This window comes from Alosa sapidissima, chromosome 1 (genome assembly GCF_018492685.1).
Source record: "Alosa sapidissima isolate fAloSap1 chromosome 1, fAloSap1.pri, whole genome shotgun sequence".
Classification (NCBI taxonomy): Eukaryota; Metazoa; Chordata; class Actinopteri; order Clupeiformes; family Clupeidae; genus Alosa; species Alosa sapidissima.
The window spans coordinates 46,243,570-46,262,431 of record NC_055957.1 but is presented as its reverse complement, the minus strand read 5'-3'; the positions used below and the strand labels follow the sequence as shown (position 1 = coordinate 46,262,431).

General features: G+C 47.7%; 2 protein-coding genes and 1 long non-coding RNA gene across 4 annotated transcripts in view; 2 read left to right on the top strand and 1 right to left on the bottom strand.

The window, feature by feature from the left end:
• Positions 1-238: 238 nt before the first annotated feature.
• Positions 239-1,319, top strand: gpr160 (G protein-coupled receptor 160). Its single transcript, XM_042090971.1, has one exon. It carries the CDS (start codon positions 256-258, stop codon positions 1,144-1,146), a length of 891 nt encoding a protein of 296 aa, XP_041946905.1. The 5' UTR covers positions 239-255; the 3' UTR covers positions 1,147-1,319.
• Positions 1,320-2,461: 1,142 nt separating this feature from the next.
• Positions 2,462-18,862, bottom strand: part of skila (SKI-like proto-oncogene a) — a 31,464-nt gene continuing 15,063 nt past the window's right edge. The window contains exons 2-8 of one of the 2 annotated variants that reach the window (XM_042090416.1): positions 14,105-14,200; positions 12,710-12,795; positions 11,666-11,802; positions 9,542-9,813; positions 8,492-8,749; positions 8,425-8,437; positions 7,982-8,303 (exon numbers count right to left, since the gene is read on the bottom strand). In XM_042090416.1, the coding sequence (XP_041946350.1) occupies positions 8,260-8,303; positions 8,425-8,437; positions 8,492-8,749; positions 9,542-9,813; positions 11,666-11,802; positions 12,710-12,795; positions 14,105-14,200 (906 nt within the window). In that variant the 3' untranslated portion in view covers positions 7,982-8,259. Of the gene's footprint in view, positions 6,860-7,981; positions 8,304-8,424; positions 8,438-8,491; positions 8,750-9,541; positions 9,814-11,665; positions 11,803-12,709; positions 12,796-14,104; positions 14,201-18,862 lie in introns of those variants that run through there. The other variant, XM_042090406.1, reaches the window with a different exon arrangement.
• Positions 6,496-17,343, top strand: LOC121708539. Its single transcript, XR_006031694.1, has 3 exons — positions 6,496-6,571; positions 11,058-11,066; positions 17,328-17,343. It is a non-coding gene; the product is annotated as an uncharacterized LOC121708539 (long non-coding RNA).

Sequence of the window (18,862 nt, the reverse complement as noted above, 5' to 3'; positions counted from 1 at the left end):
GAATCCCTTAGCAAGCCAGATAGAGAGGTGTCATGAGCAAATGTTATTTGCTTGCTTTCCCTGGCAATAATAGTAAAAAAAAAAAAAAAAAACATAAGTTCAATGAGTTCAATGAGAACACTAAGTTTCCTCATTTTTGTCTTTGTCAATGCCCAACCCTGCAGGGCCCTGAGAGGTGGGGCTTTACTCTTTGCCTTTTAAGTGCATCAATCAGGGTGTGCACAGTGGGCTGTCCTGGCCACCAGCCGCTTAGCCATGGACCTCTCGATCCCGTTCCTGCTGCTGGTCCAGGGAATCAACACGTTGCTGAACTGGTCCCTGGTGTTGCTGGTCCACCAATCCCACCTGGGTCTCACCAGTAGCTTCATGGGGACCTTCTGTGCCTCTTTGACGTTGGTGGACACTCTCTTCACTGTCGTGGAGCTGACCATTTACAGGCTGCAGGACTTCAGCCTCTTTGGCGTGCGGTTCACGACCCAGCACATATGTTTGCTGGTGCAGATAGCAGGATTCGTCTACAGCACGCTGCAGTGGCCTGTGCTGTTTGCGGCTGGGCTCGACCATTATGGATCTTTCCCGGTTGGATCTAAGCAAACTTGCCGGAATCTGAAGCTGAATTATGCAGCCTGTGCTGTCTTGCTGTGGGTAGTTGCACTGCTCTATGTGTTTTTAGGGTCTGGCTGCCACCCAGTGGTGGAGGATTCTCCTCACCTGCTTTTGGATCACTGCCTGACTCAGAGAAACTGGACAAGCTCCCAGATTTCCTTTGCCCTGCTGATGACTGTGGCTTGCATCAGGCTGTACGCTAGGATGATGGTCAGTAAAGACAAGCCTACGGAGGAAGCCAACAGGCACCCTGTGCAAAAATCTCAAAACTGTGATCACTCAAGGCTACACATCCTGGATCAGGCCCTCATCACGTTCACTAGGACCTGGGCTGCTTTTCTAATACTGATGGTAGTCATTCTGGTCTGGCAGATAGACGTGCCGTCACACTTGATGATGAATGTTCCTTGGCTATCTTTCCTCAACAGTTTCCTGATAAGTGTATCTCTATGCACACATGACCAAAAGCTAAATGCATATAAGAGCTTAACATTTACTGATGGCTTCTGCCAGTGGAATTTTGCTTTTACTGATGGGTAATGTGACAAATTGTTTAAATATGTTGAGGCTAACAATTGTTTTGCACTGGTTGTACTTAAAATCTTCCTGTACTGGTTGTACCTGATATCTGGTTGTACTTATCAACAATCATGGTAAAATAATTCAGGGTTTCCAGAGTTTCCAAACTTTTGGAGAGCCCTTCTGTACTTCAATTCGTTTCTCTCATTTATTTGACACTTGATGGGTGAACCTATCTGACACACAAGTGACAAGTAAATCTAACCACGATTTGCAAACGTGAAGTTTGCTTTTGGGCCTCCGCTGCCCTCTACTGTTCGATGACTGTGGTTGCACCCACCTAAGGTTACAGGCATATTCCTAGGAAAAGCATTCAACCATCATCTATGTCTTGAACATGTATTTCATATTTCATAATTCTTAATTTTCCAAATATATCTATCCAACTAGATGTCAAGTCTTAAGGAAAAGTTGTAATGATAAAGCCTTGCTGACTGCCGGCAAAATTTCAAGTAATAGGCAAAAAACTTTATGGATAAAGTTTTGATGACAATGATTGAAAATGCACATGGCTGCAGTTTTTCTGTGTGGCATTTATCAATTTCAACAGTACAACATTACACATTAGTGTATGTGGGAGATCATGGAGATCAGACCAGATTCATATTTATTGAATATTTTTAGAGTATTGTTTACTGCAGTTTGTTGTCTGATTAATTCAATCAATCGAAGGAATTAAGTCCAGACTGTTTTACAGTCCTGCGGTTCGTTCCAATAAAGAAAAAAAATAAAAATATGTACATTTAAACACCACTTTGGCAGAACTAGATCTGCAGTGTTATTTTATATGTACTTGACAATTGTGGGTTCATAACGGTTCTGACCTTTAATAGCTGGTTGATCTAACATTCCCCGTCAGTGAGTCAATATTGGCCTGATGAGAGCAAATCATTAATTCACATGTGCAGAAAAAGTGAAATAGAAATGGAAAAAAAAAAATTCAAATTACATTATGATGGTTGATAGAACATCTTTGCATATGATCTCATGACTCAAGCAATGCAGTAATACCTAGATGCTTTGGAGGCCACCGCTATTTAACAGAGGCCTATTTCATCAGCGATTGATAGTGTACAAAAAGCAGCAAACAATTGTACACAATCAGTTGCATTGATATGCCGAAACGTTTGCTGTTTGTTGGAAATAATAACAAATAGATTTTATGATGTGCACAAGTAATGAGATAATGTGGATGTTAAAACAACTAGTTTTGAGAATTTCAAGTCAAATCTGAGAAATGCGCCAAAGTGAGTGAGAATAACTGTAGATACAGCAGTTAAAATTTAATTCAATATGGATTTAATTTGGCTGGATTCAGAGGATAAAACAGGATGTCTGTATTTGGGTTAAGATAAGGGTAACCACCATGATACAATTGAGGGGAAAAAATCTCAATGACACAGCAATCTTGACACTACAGGACTTTACTTGAATTTAATCCAAGTTCAATGTCTATACAAGATATATGTACAAGGTCTGAAATTAGGAAAATAAACAAAACACTAGATACAACTGAGGTATTAGCTAAAAGCATGTACAGGTATGCATTTTGCTAGTAAATATCAATTATGATAAATGGTTAGAGATGCGTCATCTGCTTATAAAACATTTTTAATATCACAACATGAGGTAGGAGAACAGTGTCTCATTTCATGCAAGAGCAAACTTCTTATCACACCGCAGAATTGGCAACATAGTATGCAATGGTCATACATAGACACTGCATTTTCAGAATTGCTTTTTGTCCCCATCAAAGAAACATTAACAAATCATTATTTTATTTTCTTTCAAAAAGGAATATGTTTAAATGTTTTTTTCAGAGTGATCGGTTGTCTTTCACAAAAAAAAAAGAAACTCCACTGCTTCCAAGGCTGGGAGCTAGCGACACATCCATGCCTTCTTAATATCCATATTGATATATAAAAATCTGTGATCGTTCACCACGCTGGGAGATGGGCTGTGCTGGCAGATAGTAGATGGTTGGAGGGTGTGGGTGCGTGTGGGAGGGGTGGTGGTGAACGTGAAGTCTCCTCATTTGCACAGTACCGTTGTTCACAAGTGAGAGTGGTCAGAGAGGGCTCTGTGGATTCGCAAGTCAAAAATGCCCTCTTGCAGAGGTACGGTTCTTGCAATGTCCACAGTCATGGTGCATGCATGACCAATATGTACAGCAAGAGTCATATACTTCCTTCCCAACTCTGCCAAGTGTGTAGACCACAACACCACATACTCGGATACCTGCTATAAAACATACAGCTCCCTCCCCAGGTATAGAAAAAAAAATGCAATTTACACAATGTTCCACAGCATTGACAAAATCAAATAATCTAGAAAAGTCCAGAAATACACGGAAATATCTCGACACATAAAAAACAGCATTTTCTTGACCGAGGTAATTATAGCAAGTAATAATAATAATAATAATAATAATAATAATAATACTGATTGTTTGCATTTGCTTCAGAACATACTGACAACGCATTTAGCTTCCATGTATGCCTTTCCAAAACCTTCCATTGGTTTAAATCACATGTGGTCATGTACACAGCACAACAAGCATGGACAGCCTGTAGAGCAGAGAGAGCTGGGGTCATCGATCTGGTTTTAGGGCACTGTGTTGCACTTGCTCTCAGGAAGTCTTTATACATGTACACTCATACAGGCGCGCCTTACACACAATCCCATTAGTAGGATCAATCAGTAGGGTCAACTAACTGCGGCTGCAGAACATGGGGTTACCACATATGCAATTCCACCTCCAGCTACTGAGCTGTGCCAAGCCATGCTCTTTAGAGCTCTTTAGAGTCACAGCCTCAGGCTTCACAGTCAGAGAAATCAAACGTGTGTATCCATTTATGCCAAAACTTTTTTCTAATGACCTTGAGAAATTCTGATAGCATCTGAATCAGTCCTTTGAAGACAAAAAAAGATATGAATTGCAAACATAAAAGTCATCAGTTTTGGAGGGCAAGGTGCAGCAGCAATGCAGTTCAGTCACAGCCCCAAATATATCCCACAAATACAAAAGTTACTCTTAGTTCTTTCAGTATAAATGCAAAAAAAAGAAAACCTGCAAGGAATTACAGTTTTTTGTGTGTTTTTCTGATTCAGTCCATATAACTTTTAGTAATTTCCTCATACAACAGTTAATATATATATTAATAACTACTATATACTGTATATACAAGATTAATATAAATCTTTATTAGTGAATACATTAAATAGCTTCTCAATATATCCATGAAAAGTTTAAGAACCAAAAAAGCAAACATGTACAGCATTATTTGATCACTAAATTCTTTGTTATTTTTTCCCCCCTCCATTCTTTTTTCCATCCACATAATGAAATAGATGCAAAAATGTGTGGAGCTTCACCACATCTTTCTTCCCTCCAATGACAACCAATTATTTGCACTACTAATTCAGGTCAAATGTCGGGTTCTGACTGCAGTAAGATGCTTCAGGCGTAATCCTTCCCCTCCCCTACTGCCTCCCTCCCCACACACAACTGCCCCCCTCACCACCCCATCCATCTGCTCACTCACTGCAAGGAGCAAACAAACAAACAAACAAACAAACAACTACACACACAAGACAGTGAGTAGCCAAGCAAGCACACAGGGCACTAGCATGAAGAGGCCTTGGGGTTGTCTCTGGGAGGGAGTCTGATGGCGCCCCTTAGCCCTGGAGCCTCCACTCCCGTCCTCCACTGGGGGAGAGTAGCCTAGAGGGGGAGTGGGTGGTATGGTGGTCTATCTGAAGGCCCACACAACAACACACTGCTGGGGTTGGTTGGGTCGGGTGGGGTGAAGGAGCACAAACCGGTCTGAGGGAAACCATTTGCACGAGTAGAGGTGAACCTAAATCTGCCAGCCTCCATGCACTGGTGAGACTAATGCTATTTTTTGTTTTGTTACAACTTAAATGCAGCAGCACAACTGTTTTATTGTTTTGAAAAAAACACACAAATATATAATATATATATATGTGTGTGTGTGTGTGTGTGTGTGTGTGTGAAGGGGGCAACCATTAAAAAACCCAAACACACAAACCTAATTCTTGTCAACAGATGAAGTTAGGTGAGCTAGTCCAAGCACACCTCCTGTTCACAGTGATTCAATCCTCAGTCAAACCATCAGAAACAAGCAAACATTCGCAACCCAAAAACAAATGGGCAGAGGTGGCCTGTGTGTACCAACCCCATCAAAACACATTGGACACAGTTGACACCATACACCATCCTGTCCAGTAGAGGGCGTGCATGCACATCTGTGCCTGCTGCTCAGTGGCCGCTCAGACAAGGTTTTTCATGATTTTTTTTCTCTCCATTTCCTCCGTCATGAGACAGAGGGACTCTGGAGGCAGGTGAAAGATAAATAGATAGTGGATCTCACATGAATGCTCCAAACTGCACTGGAGGAGGAGACAAGGCATTCGGCCTCAGTCCCTTCCTTAATTGCGATGAGGTTATGTAGTTTATGTAGGAGGATCCTAATGCTCTTTACTATAAATGTCCAAATAGTACCCTCCGCCTGATAGAACTTGAAACGTGTGTTTTAAAAACAACAAAAAAAAAAACTTTCATTTCAGTTTCAAAACCAAAAGACGCAACAACATGAACATCCATGCAGTTCCCTGCTGCCGCTGGCTGGTGGAGGCTGGTGGCCAGTAAAGGGCTGTATGCAGGAGAGGGGTGGGGGGTTCTGTGGGCTCCAGGGTGGTGGCGGTGGGGGAGCCAGGTAGCATAAAGAGACAGTCAGAGCCCAGGGACACTCAGACCTGTACTGAACCCGGAGCCCAATCCCGGCCAGGACAAGAGCTCAGAGGGACTCTCACACCTCAGTCAGTCTTGGGCACAGAGGAGCAGACTCACAGCCCAGAGGAACAGGGGCTGGCGGTGCAGTGGGGTGGTGTGGTGTCGTGGAGGAGGGAGCCTAAGCCTACGGAGTCCTTCAAACTATCTCCCTGTTGTTGGCCAAGCAATTTCCCGGCCAGAACTATAAATTAAAAATCAACATGCACAGTCGAAACAACAAAGTGAAATGAAGCAAACAAGCAAAATCTTAAATATTATAAACAAACAAGACAATAAAAAAGATGGAAGGGGGCAGTGGGTAGACAGATATAAAGGAGGGTTGTGGAAGGGGGCGGATATGATCCTGTTAAAGAAATATTAAATTAAAAAAAAATTAAAAAACAGCATAAATGTCCAAAAAACATAATCAGTCAGTGAAGAGAGAGAGCTGATGAACGTGAGGAGCCACAGCAGAGTGGCCCTCCTCTCTCCACGCAGGGCTCCGCAGGCTTCTCAGAATGTTTTTGCTGGTGTCCTGCAAGTCTGTGGCCTGGTTCTCCTGGGCTCCAGGGATGGAGGGGGAGGGAGGGCGTGGTTGAGCTGGGGTGGGCTGGCCGGGGCCTGGGGCTCTCGGTGCGTGATCCTCTAGCCGGAGGCCAGCTCGGGACCCTGTGACGTGGAGAGAGAGGCCTCTGTAGGGGTGGGGGTGCTGGAGGGTGGAGGAGTGTGGCTGGGGCTGATGGCGGTGATCATCTGCTGCCGGAGCTGGCCGATGGTGAGCTCTAGGCACTCCCGCGCTTCCCGCTCCCGCTGCAGCTCGTCCTGCAGCTCAGCGCGCTCAGCCTCCGCGCGCTCCAGACGCGCACGCAGCTTAGACAGCTGAAAACACACACACACACACACACACACACACACACACACAGAGGGGGCAGTTTAGTCTCACGTGGATGCACACATTTTTAAAATCCTGTTAGACTGTCAGAACCTGATGCCAACACACAGAATGCACAGGGAGGAGGTGGAGGCCCCAGCCTGGCTTTGTGTTGTGTGTCTGGGAGGGAGGGATGGAGGGAGGGAGGGGGATGGAGAAAGAGAGAGAGACAGAAGCGAGAGAGGGAGAGGGAGGAGAGGGAGGGTATGTGTCCCTGTGCGGCGCTGGAGCGAGCGCAGCCATGAGGCCGACAGAAAAGAGGCCACTGAGAGCCCCACACAAAGAGCCAGTGAGGCGCAGAGGCCCGACCAGCCTCGCTGGCACCAGCCCCATCCCCGACCCCCTCCCCCAACACCCTGAGACGACACACAGCCCTCCCCAGGCCGCCCTCGCATGGCACCCTCCGTCCTGGGACCTGAGGCCTGGGCGGCACCCCTTCCCCTCGGACTGAGACAACAGCCCAGTGCTCCAAGAGTACTGCAGCACAGGGCCTCAGCTCACTGGTGAAGCATCTGCTCGACCGTGCCTTAAAACTGGCCAGAGTACAAGTATAGAGACGCCGTCTGATTGGTCCTTGTGGCAAATGGAATTACAAATTATACTAGAATACTAACTAATTCCAAATAACATTTTACATATGCCACCACGTTGTGTTCTGATTCATATGCACATTTTTGATGCAGAAGCTTGAGCATTTCTTTTCTATTCCAATATAAAACACACTAGTCAGTGCTGAGCATGTATTATATTTATCCAGGCAGCCTGAGTCCTTGCTGAGCTGTGAGCATACAGGAGGACAGACCGCTGTAAGCAGTTCGCAGGTGTGTGTTCACATACATCCGAGTAAACATGTTTAAGATGTGAGACAGGCAGCAGCTGTTGTTTGAAGGGGAGTGCAGCCAATTCCTGACAGGAGGCGGTCTTACATCAGTCTTTAGCTTAAACTGTGATGTTCTGGATTATAATATGGGGGTGTGCTGCCTGCATGTTTCAGTGAAACTAAACTAAACTTGAAACTAAACAATCTATTTTCTTTTTCTAAAAGTCAAGGAAGGCTAGGCAGTGGGCCTACCTGTGCCGTATAGTGTAGTGGGCCTACCTGTAAGGTCTACCTGTGCGGTGAACCTGTGCTGTGCACCTGTGTGGTGTAGTGTAGGGGGCCTACCTGTAAGGTCTACCTGTGTGGTGTAGTGTAGGGGGCCTACCTGTAAGGTCTACCTGTGCAGTGTACCTGTGCTGTGCACCTGTGTGGTGTAGTGTAGGGGTCCTACCTGTGTGGTGTAGTGTAGGGGTCCTACCTGTGTGGTGTAGTGTAGGGGGCCTACCTGTGTGGTGTAGTGTAGGGGTCCTACCTGTAAGGCCTACCTGTGTGGTGTAGTGTAGGGGTCCTACCTGTGTGGTGTAGTGTAGGGGTCCTACCTGTAAGGTCTACCTGTGCAGTATAGTATAGTGGGCCTACCTGTGTGGTGTAGTGTAGGGGGCCTACCTGTGTGGTGTAGTGTAGTGGGCCTACCTGTAAGGTCTACCTGTGCAGTATAGTATAGTGGGCCTACCTGTGTGGTGTAGTGTAGTGGGCCTACCTGTGTGGTGTAGTGTAGTGGGCCTACCTGTGTGGTGTAGTGCGCCTCCTGCTGCTTGTGGCTGCCTGGCTCACAGACGCAGCTCTGCTGCCGGAGCTGCTCCAGACGCGTCTCCAGCTCCCGCTGCTCCTGCTGCGCCTCCCCCAGCCGCTGAGCATGCTCAGTGTGCATCGCCGCCAGTTCCGTCTGCAGCTCGCTGTGCTCAGCGCTCAACTCCCGCAGGCGCGCCGCCGAGCCGCCCCGCATCGCCTCCAGCTCCTACACACAGACACACACACAATCATAGATAAGTCACATGAGACCCAGAATGTACACAAACACACATACGTGTACACAACATACATATATTCTGTTATATACCCAAGACATGCACATCATTTTCATTTAAAATTGAGTATGTTTAAATATTTTCACACATATTTCAATGGGACTACAAACTATGGGCAGCAACAACAATTTCACGCACATTTGTATTATCACTGACATGAAAGAAATTCAATTTACCAAAGAGATAGATCTTACTTTTTATTATTTGTATATTTATTTAAGCTATGGCAATATTAAATGTGAAAGATCACCACCAATGGGTAACAGGAAGACTATAAAAGTATAGATTGTGCAGTGGTCATGAAACAAACATCTTCTGGTCTACTGACAGGGCAGAGATGCATGAAAGCTTTCATATGTGGGCACTGAACTGCCATGCTTTTGGTTTGTTTGTTTGTGATTGTTAATGTGTAGTGGTGAGTCAGGAGCTTCTAGTAAGCACAGCGGTGGCAATCACCCTGATGAGTCACCTACTCACTTCCTGGCAATGGCTAACGTCTGCACTTGTAGGGTGTCTGTGATGAGTGAACAAAGGGAGTGCATGGTTGGGTCCACAATATGCCAGAGCAAGGTTTCACCTTAAAGAAGCAACCCCGGGTCACCAGAGGCCACAGAGATTGACCTAGATGACTTCCTGTTATGATTGTATGTGAGCCTCATACACTGTCCCACAGACACAGACACACACACATATACACACACAGACACACACACGCAACTCACCATCTCCAGCTGTAACTGCTTGTGCAGCGTGGCGTTCAGCCTCTCCTGTTGCCGGCTGTACATCTGCACGATCTCCAGGACGATGCGGTCCTTGTCGTCCTCGGCACCGTTGCTATCCTTGGCCACCGCTGTGTCTGCCACGGCCGCAGTTGCCAGCATAGGTGTGTGGGCGCTCTTGCCGCCGGTTGCCACAGCAACCTCGGCAGCCGGCGGAGCCTGGCGCTCGGCGGCCTCGTCTGAAGGGACTGCTGCAGACGGGGAGGAGTGCAGATCTGAGGAGGGAGAGAAGGAGAGAGATTAGAGAGATGGAGTAAAGAGAGATGAGAAAGGTAAGAGATGAGAGAGGGGAGAGAGGCAAAAAGAGTGATGGAGGGTGAATAAAGGAGGGAGAGAAAGGGATAGAATAAATGAATGGGGGAAATTAAGAAAGAAAGATAGATGAAGGGAGAGGGAGGGATAAAGTGAAACAGAGAGAGAGAGAGCCATTGTACAAAAGACAGCTAGATGAAGTTCTCCATGTCTGCTGTATTCTACCATATGTTACACTTTTACACTGCTGTTTAACAAGCTTGAGCAATAAAGAGAGAGCGAGACCACGGCAGAACCTCAACCCCCACACACACACATCCACACTTGTGCCGTGTGTGACTAACACTCTGTGGGGGTGTGTGTGTGTGTATGTTTGCTACTGCAGAGCTAACGTGGCTCTGAAGGTCAGTTTGTAGGAGGACGAGGAGGTGGAGTGGTGGCTTGGAGGCCAGAAAAGGAGAGAGAGAGAGAGAGAGAGAGAGAGAGAGAACCACACACGTTAGAAGGGGAGGACTAGAAGCAGAATAGTGCTGGAGCAGGGAGAAAAATGGAAGCCAGAGAGAGCAGAGAAGCTATGGAGGCTATAGAGGCTCACTCTCACTGCTGCAGCTCCCTATGGCACCGGCGCAAACACTGGCAGCATGAGAGAAACAGAGGGGAAGAGAGAGAGAGAAAGAGAATGTGAGGGAGATGTGAGACAGACAGACAGAGAGAGAGAGAGAAAGAGAGAGAGAGAGGGGTTGTCATGCGCTCAGCGGAGCGACTCCTCACACCGTCCAAGGGGGATTGGAGACGGAAAAATGCCTTCAAATGTAGGACAGAGAGCAGGTCTGCTGCTGCTGCAGAGAGGAGCGGGAAACACACACACACACGAACACACCACCCCTGCAGTGACTCGTATCTGTCTCCTACTGCAAGCACACGCACGCACGCACGCACGCACAAGCACAGCAACCCTAAAGGCACACACATACATATACACACACACACACACACACACACATGCACACCCTACATAAACATCTTGCACTCACAAACTCTGAGCATACACACACCCACGCTAGACATCCACATGTTCCAGGCGAAGCGACCGAGAGAGAGAGACAGACACAGAGAGATAGAGGTGGGGAGGGGCGAGATAATAGAGGAGGACGCCAGAGTGAATGGGCAGAGATGGGGGAAGAGGAAGAAGCTAAGGGAGAGATAGGCAGGCTGTGTGTGGGAAATCATCTCCATGAAGAGAGGGGTTAAAGCAGAGCAGAGAGAGAGAGAGAGAGAGAGAGAGAGAGAGAGAGAGAGAGAGAGAGAGAGAGAGAGAGAGAGAGAGGAGCAGAGCGGCGTGGAGGAGAGGAAGAGATGCAAAGTGCTGCGGTGCAGAGGACCCCCCGCCTCCCCTCCCCTCCCCTCCCCCACCACTTAGACAAGACCTGGCACATGCTGCAGTTCACTCACTCACTCACTCACTCACTCGCTCGCTCGCTCACTCACTCGCTCGCTCACTCGCTCACTCTCTCCCTGAGCAGCGAGCAGGAGAGCTCTATAAACTCTATAAATTAACGGTGAGCCTCTCTCCCTCCCTCTCTCTCTTGCCCTTTACCTCAGAGTCAACAGCAGACAGGCCTGGCCACGAACCTGACCTGAGGTATAAAACACACCTTGGCCTGCTAGTGAGTGTGAGTGTGTGTGTGTGTGTGTGTGTGTGTACGTCTCTTTACACTTGTGTCCTTGTAGAGGAAGGATGACTTCCATCTTAAGCATCAGCTCTGTGTGAATCCCTATTTAATTCTGTGTGTGTGTGTGTGTGTGTGCGCTCACCCATGGGCGGTGTGTCCTGTCTGTTGTGACTGTTGTGCTGTTTGAGCAGTGCCCCGAGCACCTCCTGGTTGACCTCCGCCTCCTTCCGCAGAGACACGTTGGGGGGCAGCATCTTATCATACGGGTACAGGTAGTAACTGTAGCATAGGAAGAGACACAGAGAGAGAGAAGAGTTAAACACACACACACACACGCAATATGGCCGCCTCTTATCTACCTCTCCAGTTGGTTCCGTTCTGTGAGCTGATACTGAAGCACATGAATTCCTGTGCGTCTCCTAAGATAAGACTAACCGACTCGTGTAAACACACACACACACACGCACACACACACACTTGTGTCTTGAATGCATTAGACTAGTAATTACAGAGGTACCAGGACATCTAGCTGTGCAAAGAGAGGACTGTTTCAGCTTTTAGTTTTGTTGCTTTATTATTCAAGTCGTGGAAGTGTAAATGAGGCTGTGTGACTGTGACGCTGTGTGAAAGGTCAGGGTGAGGCAGAGGGCCATGCGAGAGGCTCCTGACATCAGAGCGACAGAAGCACACACACACACACACACGGCAGCCCAGCTCTAATCCTGCCCTGCACCGCCCCGGCTTGCTGTCTAGCCGGGTGCACATGGGCCACCCTGTCCTGCCCTGCCTTTGTGCCAGCGCTTGGCTGTAATCCATCTTATTCCCGGGGCTTCTAATCTGGGCCAGATTACACCCAGCGAGACAGCAGAGGCACGAAGAGGGAGTGGGCCGGGTGATGTGTGCCTCAGCTGCAGGCTGGGACTGCGTCTGCTAGGCACGGCAGACATGTCCGTGTGCAGTTTTATTCACTGTGTGCTTTCAGCTATTCTACATATGTGTATAAGCATGTGTATATCTGAGTGTATCTGTGTCTTATATATTTGTGTATCTGCTGAGCGAGTGTCGATGCATAGGTGCATAGATGCATACGTGACTAGCTAATAAAGTCTATTTGAGTGTGCAGGTGTGTACATACATTTTCCTTGCACGTGTGTGTGTGTTTGTGTGTGTGTGTGTGTGTGTTTACCTGGGGTGGACGGTGGTTTCGTGTCCAGGCTCCTCTTTGATGTCAGGGAACAGATGGCTGAACACTGTGCCAGTGTGGCCTTTGCCCTGCGAGGACACGAGGGGAAGGATACATAAGTAGGAGCCTGCAAACACGCTGAGGACAGCAGGCTACTGGACTAGACACCATCTCAACTATCACACAGGAAACACCACTCACCTCGGCCATGTCCACACATGTGAGAGTTTAAATGTGTACATAATTATGTTAATGTGTCAAAATGTCTTTGTTTGTTTTGTGTAAGTTGTGAAGTGAGGGATGGGAAACTTGAGACAGAACCCAGTAAACAGCAAAACGATGCTAAAATGGTGTCAGTAAAAAAAGCTAACGTCTGGCTATATAGCACGTTGAAATCAACAGCAATATCTGAGCATTTTTTGTCCTCCATTTTTGCATGTTGTTGCTATGGTTTTTTGAGCAAAGATCACATGATAAGCCAGGGCCGATCACAGGACAATAAACAACAGTGCTATTTTGGTGAACGGAGAGCCACTGTTTCAGTATTAGTGTGGACAAGGTCTTAGAATTAGAAATAGGAAAGAGCTACTTCCTCTCGTTAAGCGCACCACTTCATTACATTTCTTTTCATGCTATAAGCTCTTTGGTGTAAAAGGGACAATGCTTGAAAGACAGACAGACACAGACACAGGCACACGCACGCACACAAAGAAAAAACTGCTGCTGCACCCATTCTCCAACTGTCAACAAACACAGAAACACACCGACAGACACACATACCGACAGACACACACACACTGCTCATCTCAGCAGTGGGAGCCTGGAGCAGTGTAAACAGGAGTGGCAAAACAAACACCCCGCTGCAGCTCCAACCATAACATTTGCATACAGCAAAAGCCATCCATCCAGCACTAGGCTGGCAGGCCTGACAGGTAGAGCAGAAAGGGTGTGTGTGTGTGTGTGTGTGTGTGTGATGGTAGCCGCCTGGCTGTACTGTATGAATGGATGGCTGTTCTGAGGGTGGAGAAGACAAACTATGGCACTGAAGGGGTTTTAACAAGATAGCAGTGGATGCGTGTAAGTGCGTGTGTATGAGTAAGTATATGTGTTACACTGTGTTAGCGTAACTTTGTGTGTGGGTGTGTGTATGTGTGTGTATGCGTGCATGTTACAGCATGTGTGTAGGCAAGAGTGTGTGTGTGGGTTGTCACGGTGACGGTTCTTTGATGAGAAGATGCTGGGGGATGGGTAGTACAGGGAGTGCAAGTAGGGAGTGAATAACATCCACACACTACACACATTAAAAACATGTGTGTGTGTGTGTGTGTGTGTGTGTGTGTGTGTGTGTGTGTGTGTGTGTGTGTGTGTGTGTGTGTGTGTGTGTGTATTGGGCATTACCTTTTTAGTGAGCTCGTTTTCCGAAAGCTTGCCATTGGAGGAGCAGTGGTGGTGGTTAGAGGTGGCCTTCACCATATGGCTATCTTCATCCACAGCCTTCAGAGAAGGAGAGAGGAAGGGAGGGAGGGAGAGAGAGGGGGGGAGATGGTGAAAAATTGAATGGTCTTCCAGTGATAAACACACTGCCAATGAAACGCACTTGTGGCAATGTTCAGCATTCTCAGTATTCACATCTTATCTACCAAGTTAAAAGCTTTTCACCGTGAACCCCCTTTGCTCCCATATACACAGACCTAGAACACCTCTGACACACACACACACACACACACTCACATCAGAGAGAACATTGCATATGATTAACTGCACTGCGCTGTTGCCAGGCTGAGGTATGTGCATAAACTCTCAGCTCTCATTCTCCTCGCCATGGTCACATGTTACATACAACCCCCCACCCGCTTCTCCCCCATCTCCACACACACACACACACATCGTCCTTGCCAGTCGCCACAGCGTTGCTAGCAAATCTCCCCAGTGCCCTCGGAACCCCTGGAACAGGCAGGGGTGCACTGATCTGGAATCATTAAACAGTATAAGAGAGGGGGTGCTCTCTGGCCTCTGATCCTGGAACAGCTATAGAGAAGAGAGTGTGTGTGTGTGTGTGTGTGTGTGTGTGTTGGGAGGGTGATGGGGAGGAAATGCGCCTTCATGTTAACCCAATATCCCCAATGCCTACAAAACCAACAGAAGGAGAGAACGTCTCCATTGTGTAATCTAAAGCATTACGTACACATGCGAGCACAGGAGGAACACACACACAAAGCCTGTGTGCGTACTTTCTCTTGCTAGTTCTACAGCATTACACAATGCATCTCCACTGTTCCTTCCTCTATCTCAGTCATTTCTCTCTCATCCACCAGCAGCATTTAAACTGCTTCACTTTTCCAAAAACAAACAAACACACACACACCTCAGCTACGGCATGTGTGTGTGTGTTTGCGCTGAGAAACCATAATACTTATCCTCAAGGCCATCAACATGGAGCAGTGGTCCCTAGCAGACACACACACACAGAACCTGAGCACACCCACATACATCTGCATGCATTGACACAAGCTCTGTGTGGGTGGAGGATGGGCTCTAAACAAACCCACATACTAATAAATCAGAGCAACTAGTAAGCACATAGACTAGTAATGAGAGGAGAAAAGTAATTAGTGCCTGTTATTGTCTACATCACTGAGGCTCTGTCTGCTTTAGTAATTCACAGTCTATCTGTCTGACTGTCTCTATTTTTCTCTCACACAATTATCCTTTTTCTCTCTCTCTCTCCCTCTCTCTCATAGCACCTTGTAATCTTATTTTAATGAAACTCTTCTCGTGCCCCCATCCTGGTCTCACACACACACACACAGTTAGGTATATGTCTGTGTCTGTGTAAAGAAGGTCTCCTTGCACAGTAGCATTACTATAGTCAATGCATTTTCTTTCTGGACCACTCTATATAACACACGCATGTATACACACCCAAAGAGTGGGGTCTACCCACTGCCCTACAGAGGCGAGCTTTTCTGACAATGTGGATTAGCATTCCTGCGGCTCACTCAGCTGAACTCTCCCCCTGCTGTTCTTAATCCATCAGCAGTCTGCTATGGCTTGGCGGCTCTCTCTTTCTCATTCACACACACACACACACACTCAAACAGCACGAAGGCACGCATGCGCACGCACACACACACACACACACACACACACACACACACACACACACACACACACACAAACAGCACATGAAGACACTCGCACACATGCACACACACACACACACAATTACTCCCACTCTTGGGTGACTCCTACCCTACACAACTCTAATCAGCGCCAAGTGGCACTGCGCATTCTCTCACTCACCCGGTTAACGTTAACTCGGAAAGCACTGCAGTGTCACCATTAACCACAGACACAAACACACATCCACACACACTCACACCAGTGGACTTGTGCATACACACGCCCACACGCACACCTTGTTGGACAGGGTCACAGTCACACTGGCCTGAAAAACTATCCTGGTGTTCCAGTGCCACCATCACTGTTCTTTGGTTTCTTTTTAAGCCATGACGATGAGCCTTGATCAGCAACTACTATTGGACACTCTCAGGAAACAGGTAAAATGTCAGATTACCTGGTGAATACTTTAAAAATTAGAAAATTAGAATGTGAGCAGACACATGCGAGGACAAATGGAAGGGTGTGTGTGTGTGTGTGTGTGTGTGTGTGTGTGTGTTACTAATGTGCTGACTGGAAAAGGCTTGACCACCCCATGTCACACCCAGTAAGTTCATACGGGCACTCAAGGTTGTCCATCCTGTGGTGTCCATCCTGTTAACCCTGGTCAAATCAGCAAGAATGTGCGCACACACACACACACACACACACACACACACACAGCCTGTGTTTTCAGCTGCCAACACAGCACGGGGAAATACAACCCAGTCAGCTTGAGGACAAACTCTATCTAGGCCATGGTAGAGTGTGCTCAATACAAGTGCACACGTGCGCACACACAGACAGACCCACACATACACAGCGGTGACCTTTTTCAATGCATGTGTTTAGATGTGAATGTGTGGGAGTGTGTACAATATAGTGAAAGTGTGAATAACAACAGCACAGAAAAAGTATCGGAACTCCCCCTATTACCGTCGGTCCCGTATTTCCGCCGTCTTGCGTGTATGTGTCACTTAATATCCATTACAACAGTGTTGTAAGGCTGCGTGTACACATCCGCTTGGAGCTCCAGTGGAATTTTAATTTTATGACGAGAATTCTTGGTCTAACCGTTCATGTGCCGTTGAAACGGCATAAATAGGTGACCCATCAGGCCAGCACTATAACTCCGAGCGTGGTGAACAAAATCGGATATTTCAGGCAGTAAATGCTCCCGTCCATCTGTCCAGCTCAACCACTACCTCTGACCGTGTCGAACAAAACAGTTAAAAAAAACGCTAAAAAGAAAGAAAAGAAAAGAAAGGGAAGACTACAAACAGGCTGCAGGTTCCATGCAGGCGGGCGGGCGTTCATGTTGGGCAGGGGGAGAGAAGTGGCACACAAAGCCCCTCAGTGTTCCCTCTGCCAGGAGCCTGGCACGGACCAGGGCCCAGCACAGGAACCAAGCCCCTCTAGGGGGGCACATGGTGCTGAAGGGCAACCCTTAGTGCATAGGGAGACAGGGGGAGGGAGAGAGGGAGAAGAAGGGGGAGAGAGAGAGAGAGAGAGAGAGAGAGAGAGATAAATGGGTGGAAAGAGAAAAAAGTATAGAAGTAATAGAGGGAGGGTGGCAGAGTGCCACAAAGGAGAAAGGAGAGTTTTTGAAAAATGGCAGACAGGGAGACAGACAGTCAATCAGTCAGAGGGGGAGGAGGAATGAGGTTGCTCCGTTTCTTCCCCACATCCTGTGGCGCTCCAGGCCTTCTAAGGCGTATCAGACTGGCGGGCGGATAGTGGGCGGGCAGGTTTTTTTTTGGCCTGGCCCGTTCCCAGCGCTGGGCATATGGACGGGAGTCACCCCTTGTGCCAGGCAGGAGGGTGGTCCGCCCAATAGAACAGAGGCCTTTGTGTGGCACTGCTAATTCACACGGGTGTATCAACCAGCCAGCACAAACTGCCCACCACCAAGCCCCAACAGGCCCGACAGGGGCCCACGCACACGGCACAGAAACACACAATGCAGCTCACCATGACAAGCAGCAAAGAATTACACTCAGACTCAGGCCGAACCTTCAGTCTAACAGGAAATAAAGCAAACAAACAAAAATGTCTTATACTCTACAACACACACACAGACAAACACACAGACAAACACACAAACACACACAGCTGCCAGACACACACAGATGCCAATCAGCAGAGGCACATAGCAGTACTCAGACAGGTTCACTCTTGACCACAGTTGGCTGTGAGCCCAAGGCAATTTTTTTGGCCAGTGAGGGTTGACTGGAGAGAAAGAGAGGTAGGGAGGGAGGGGGAGAGAGGTTGGGAGAGAGACAGAGAGAGAGAGCGAGAGAGAGAGAGAGAAGGGGGGGAGATGGGGAGAGAGGGAGGGGGGGGGGGAACGAGTTAGAGGGAGGGAGGTAGAGGGCAGAGACACATGGGTATTCCGTCTAGACGGCTGTGATGGGCAGTGGCGGCAGCAGCAGCACCCACCCGCACACAGACTGTTCTGTCTGAGCCTGCTCTGAGCCAGACTACACGTCTGGCACTTGTTTTTCTGGCTCTCTCTCCCCCCACCCCCTTCTCTTTCTCCCTCTCCCTCTCTTTCCGTGAGCGTCTAATCACACTTAGCGTTCAGATAAGGTTCGTCAGACAGACTCGTCACTGTCAACTGACTCAGTGCAGCCATTTCAGGTTCCAGCCTCACAATTGGGAACAGATCACAGATAACACAATGGCCAAGGACCACAGAGGAATGACAGCATGAGAGAGATGAAGAGAGAGAGAGAGAGAGAGAGAGAGAGAGAGAGAGAGAGAGAGAGAGAGAGAGAGAGAGAGAGAGAGAGAGAGAGACAGACAGACAGACAGACAGACAGACAGACAGACAGACAGACAGACAGACAGACAGACAGAGACAGACATAGGCTGAGGTGGTGTAGTCTGGGAAATCTTTTTCTTGTTCCCTCCTCCAGTTAGTGTCAGGTTTTGGACAGGCCAACAGAGTGCAGTCTGTTCGCAGTGCTGAATATGGCCAGCTCTAAAATACTCTCA

What these genes read in the sequence shown, in the direction of transcription:
- gpr160 (XM_042090971.1), top strand. Translation starts at nt 256, where the DNA reads ATGGACCTCTCGATCCCGTTCCTGCTGCTGGTCCAGGGAATCAACACG.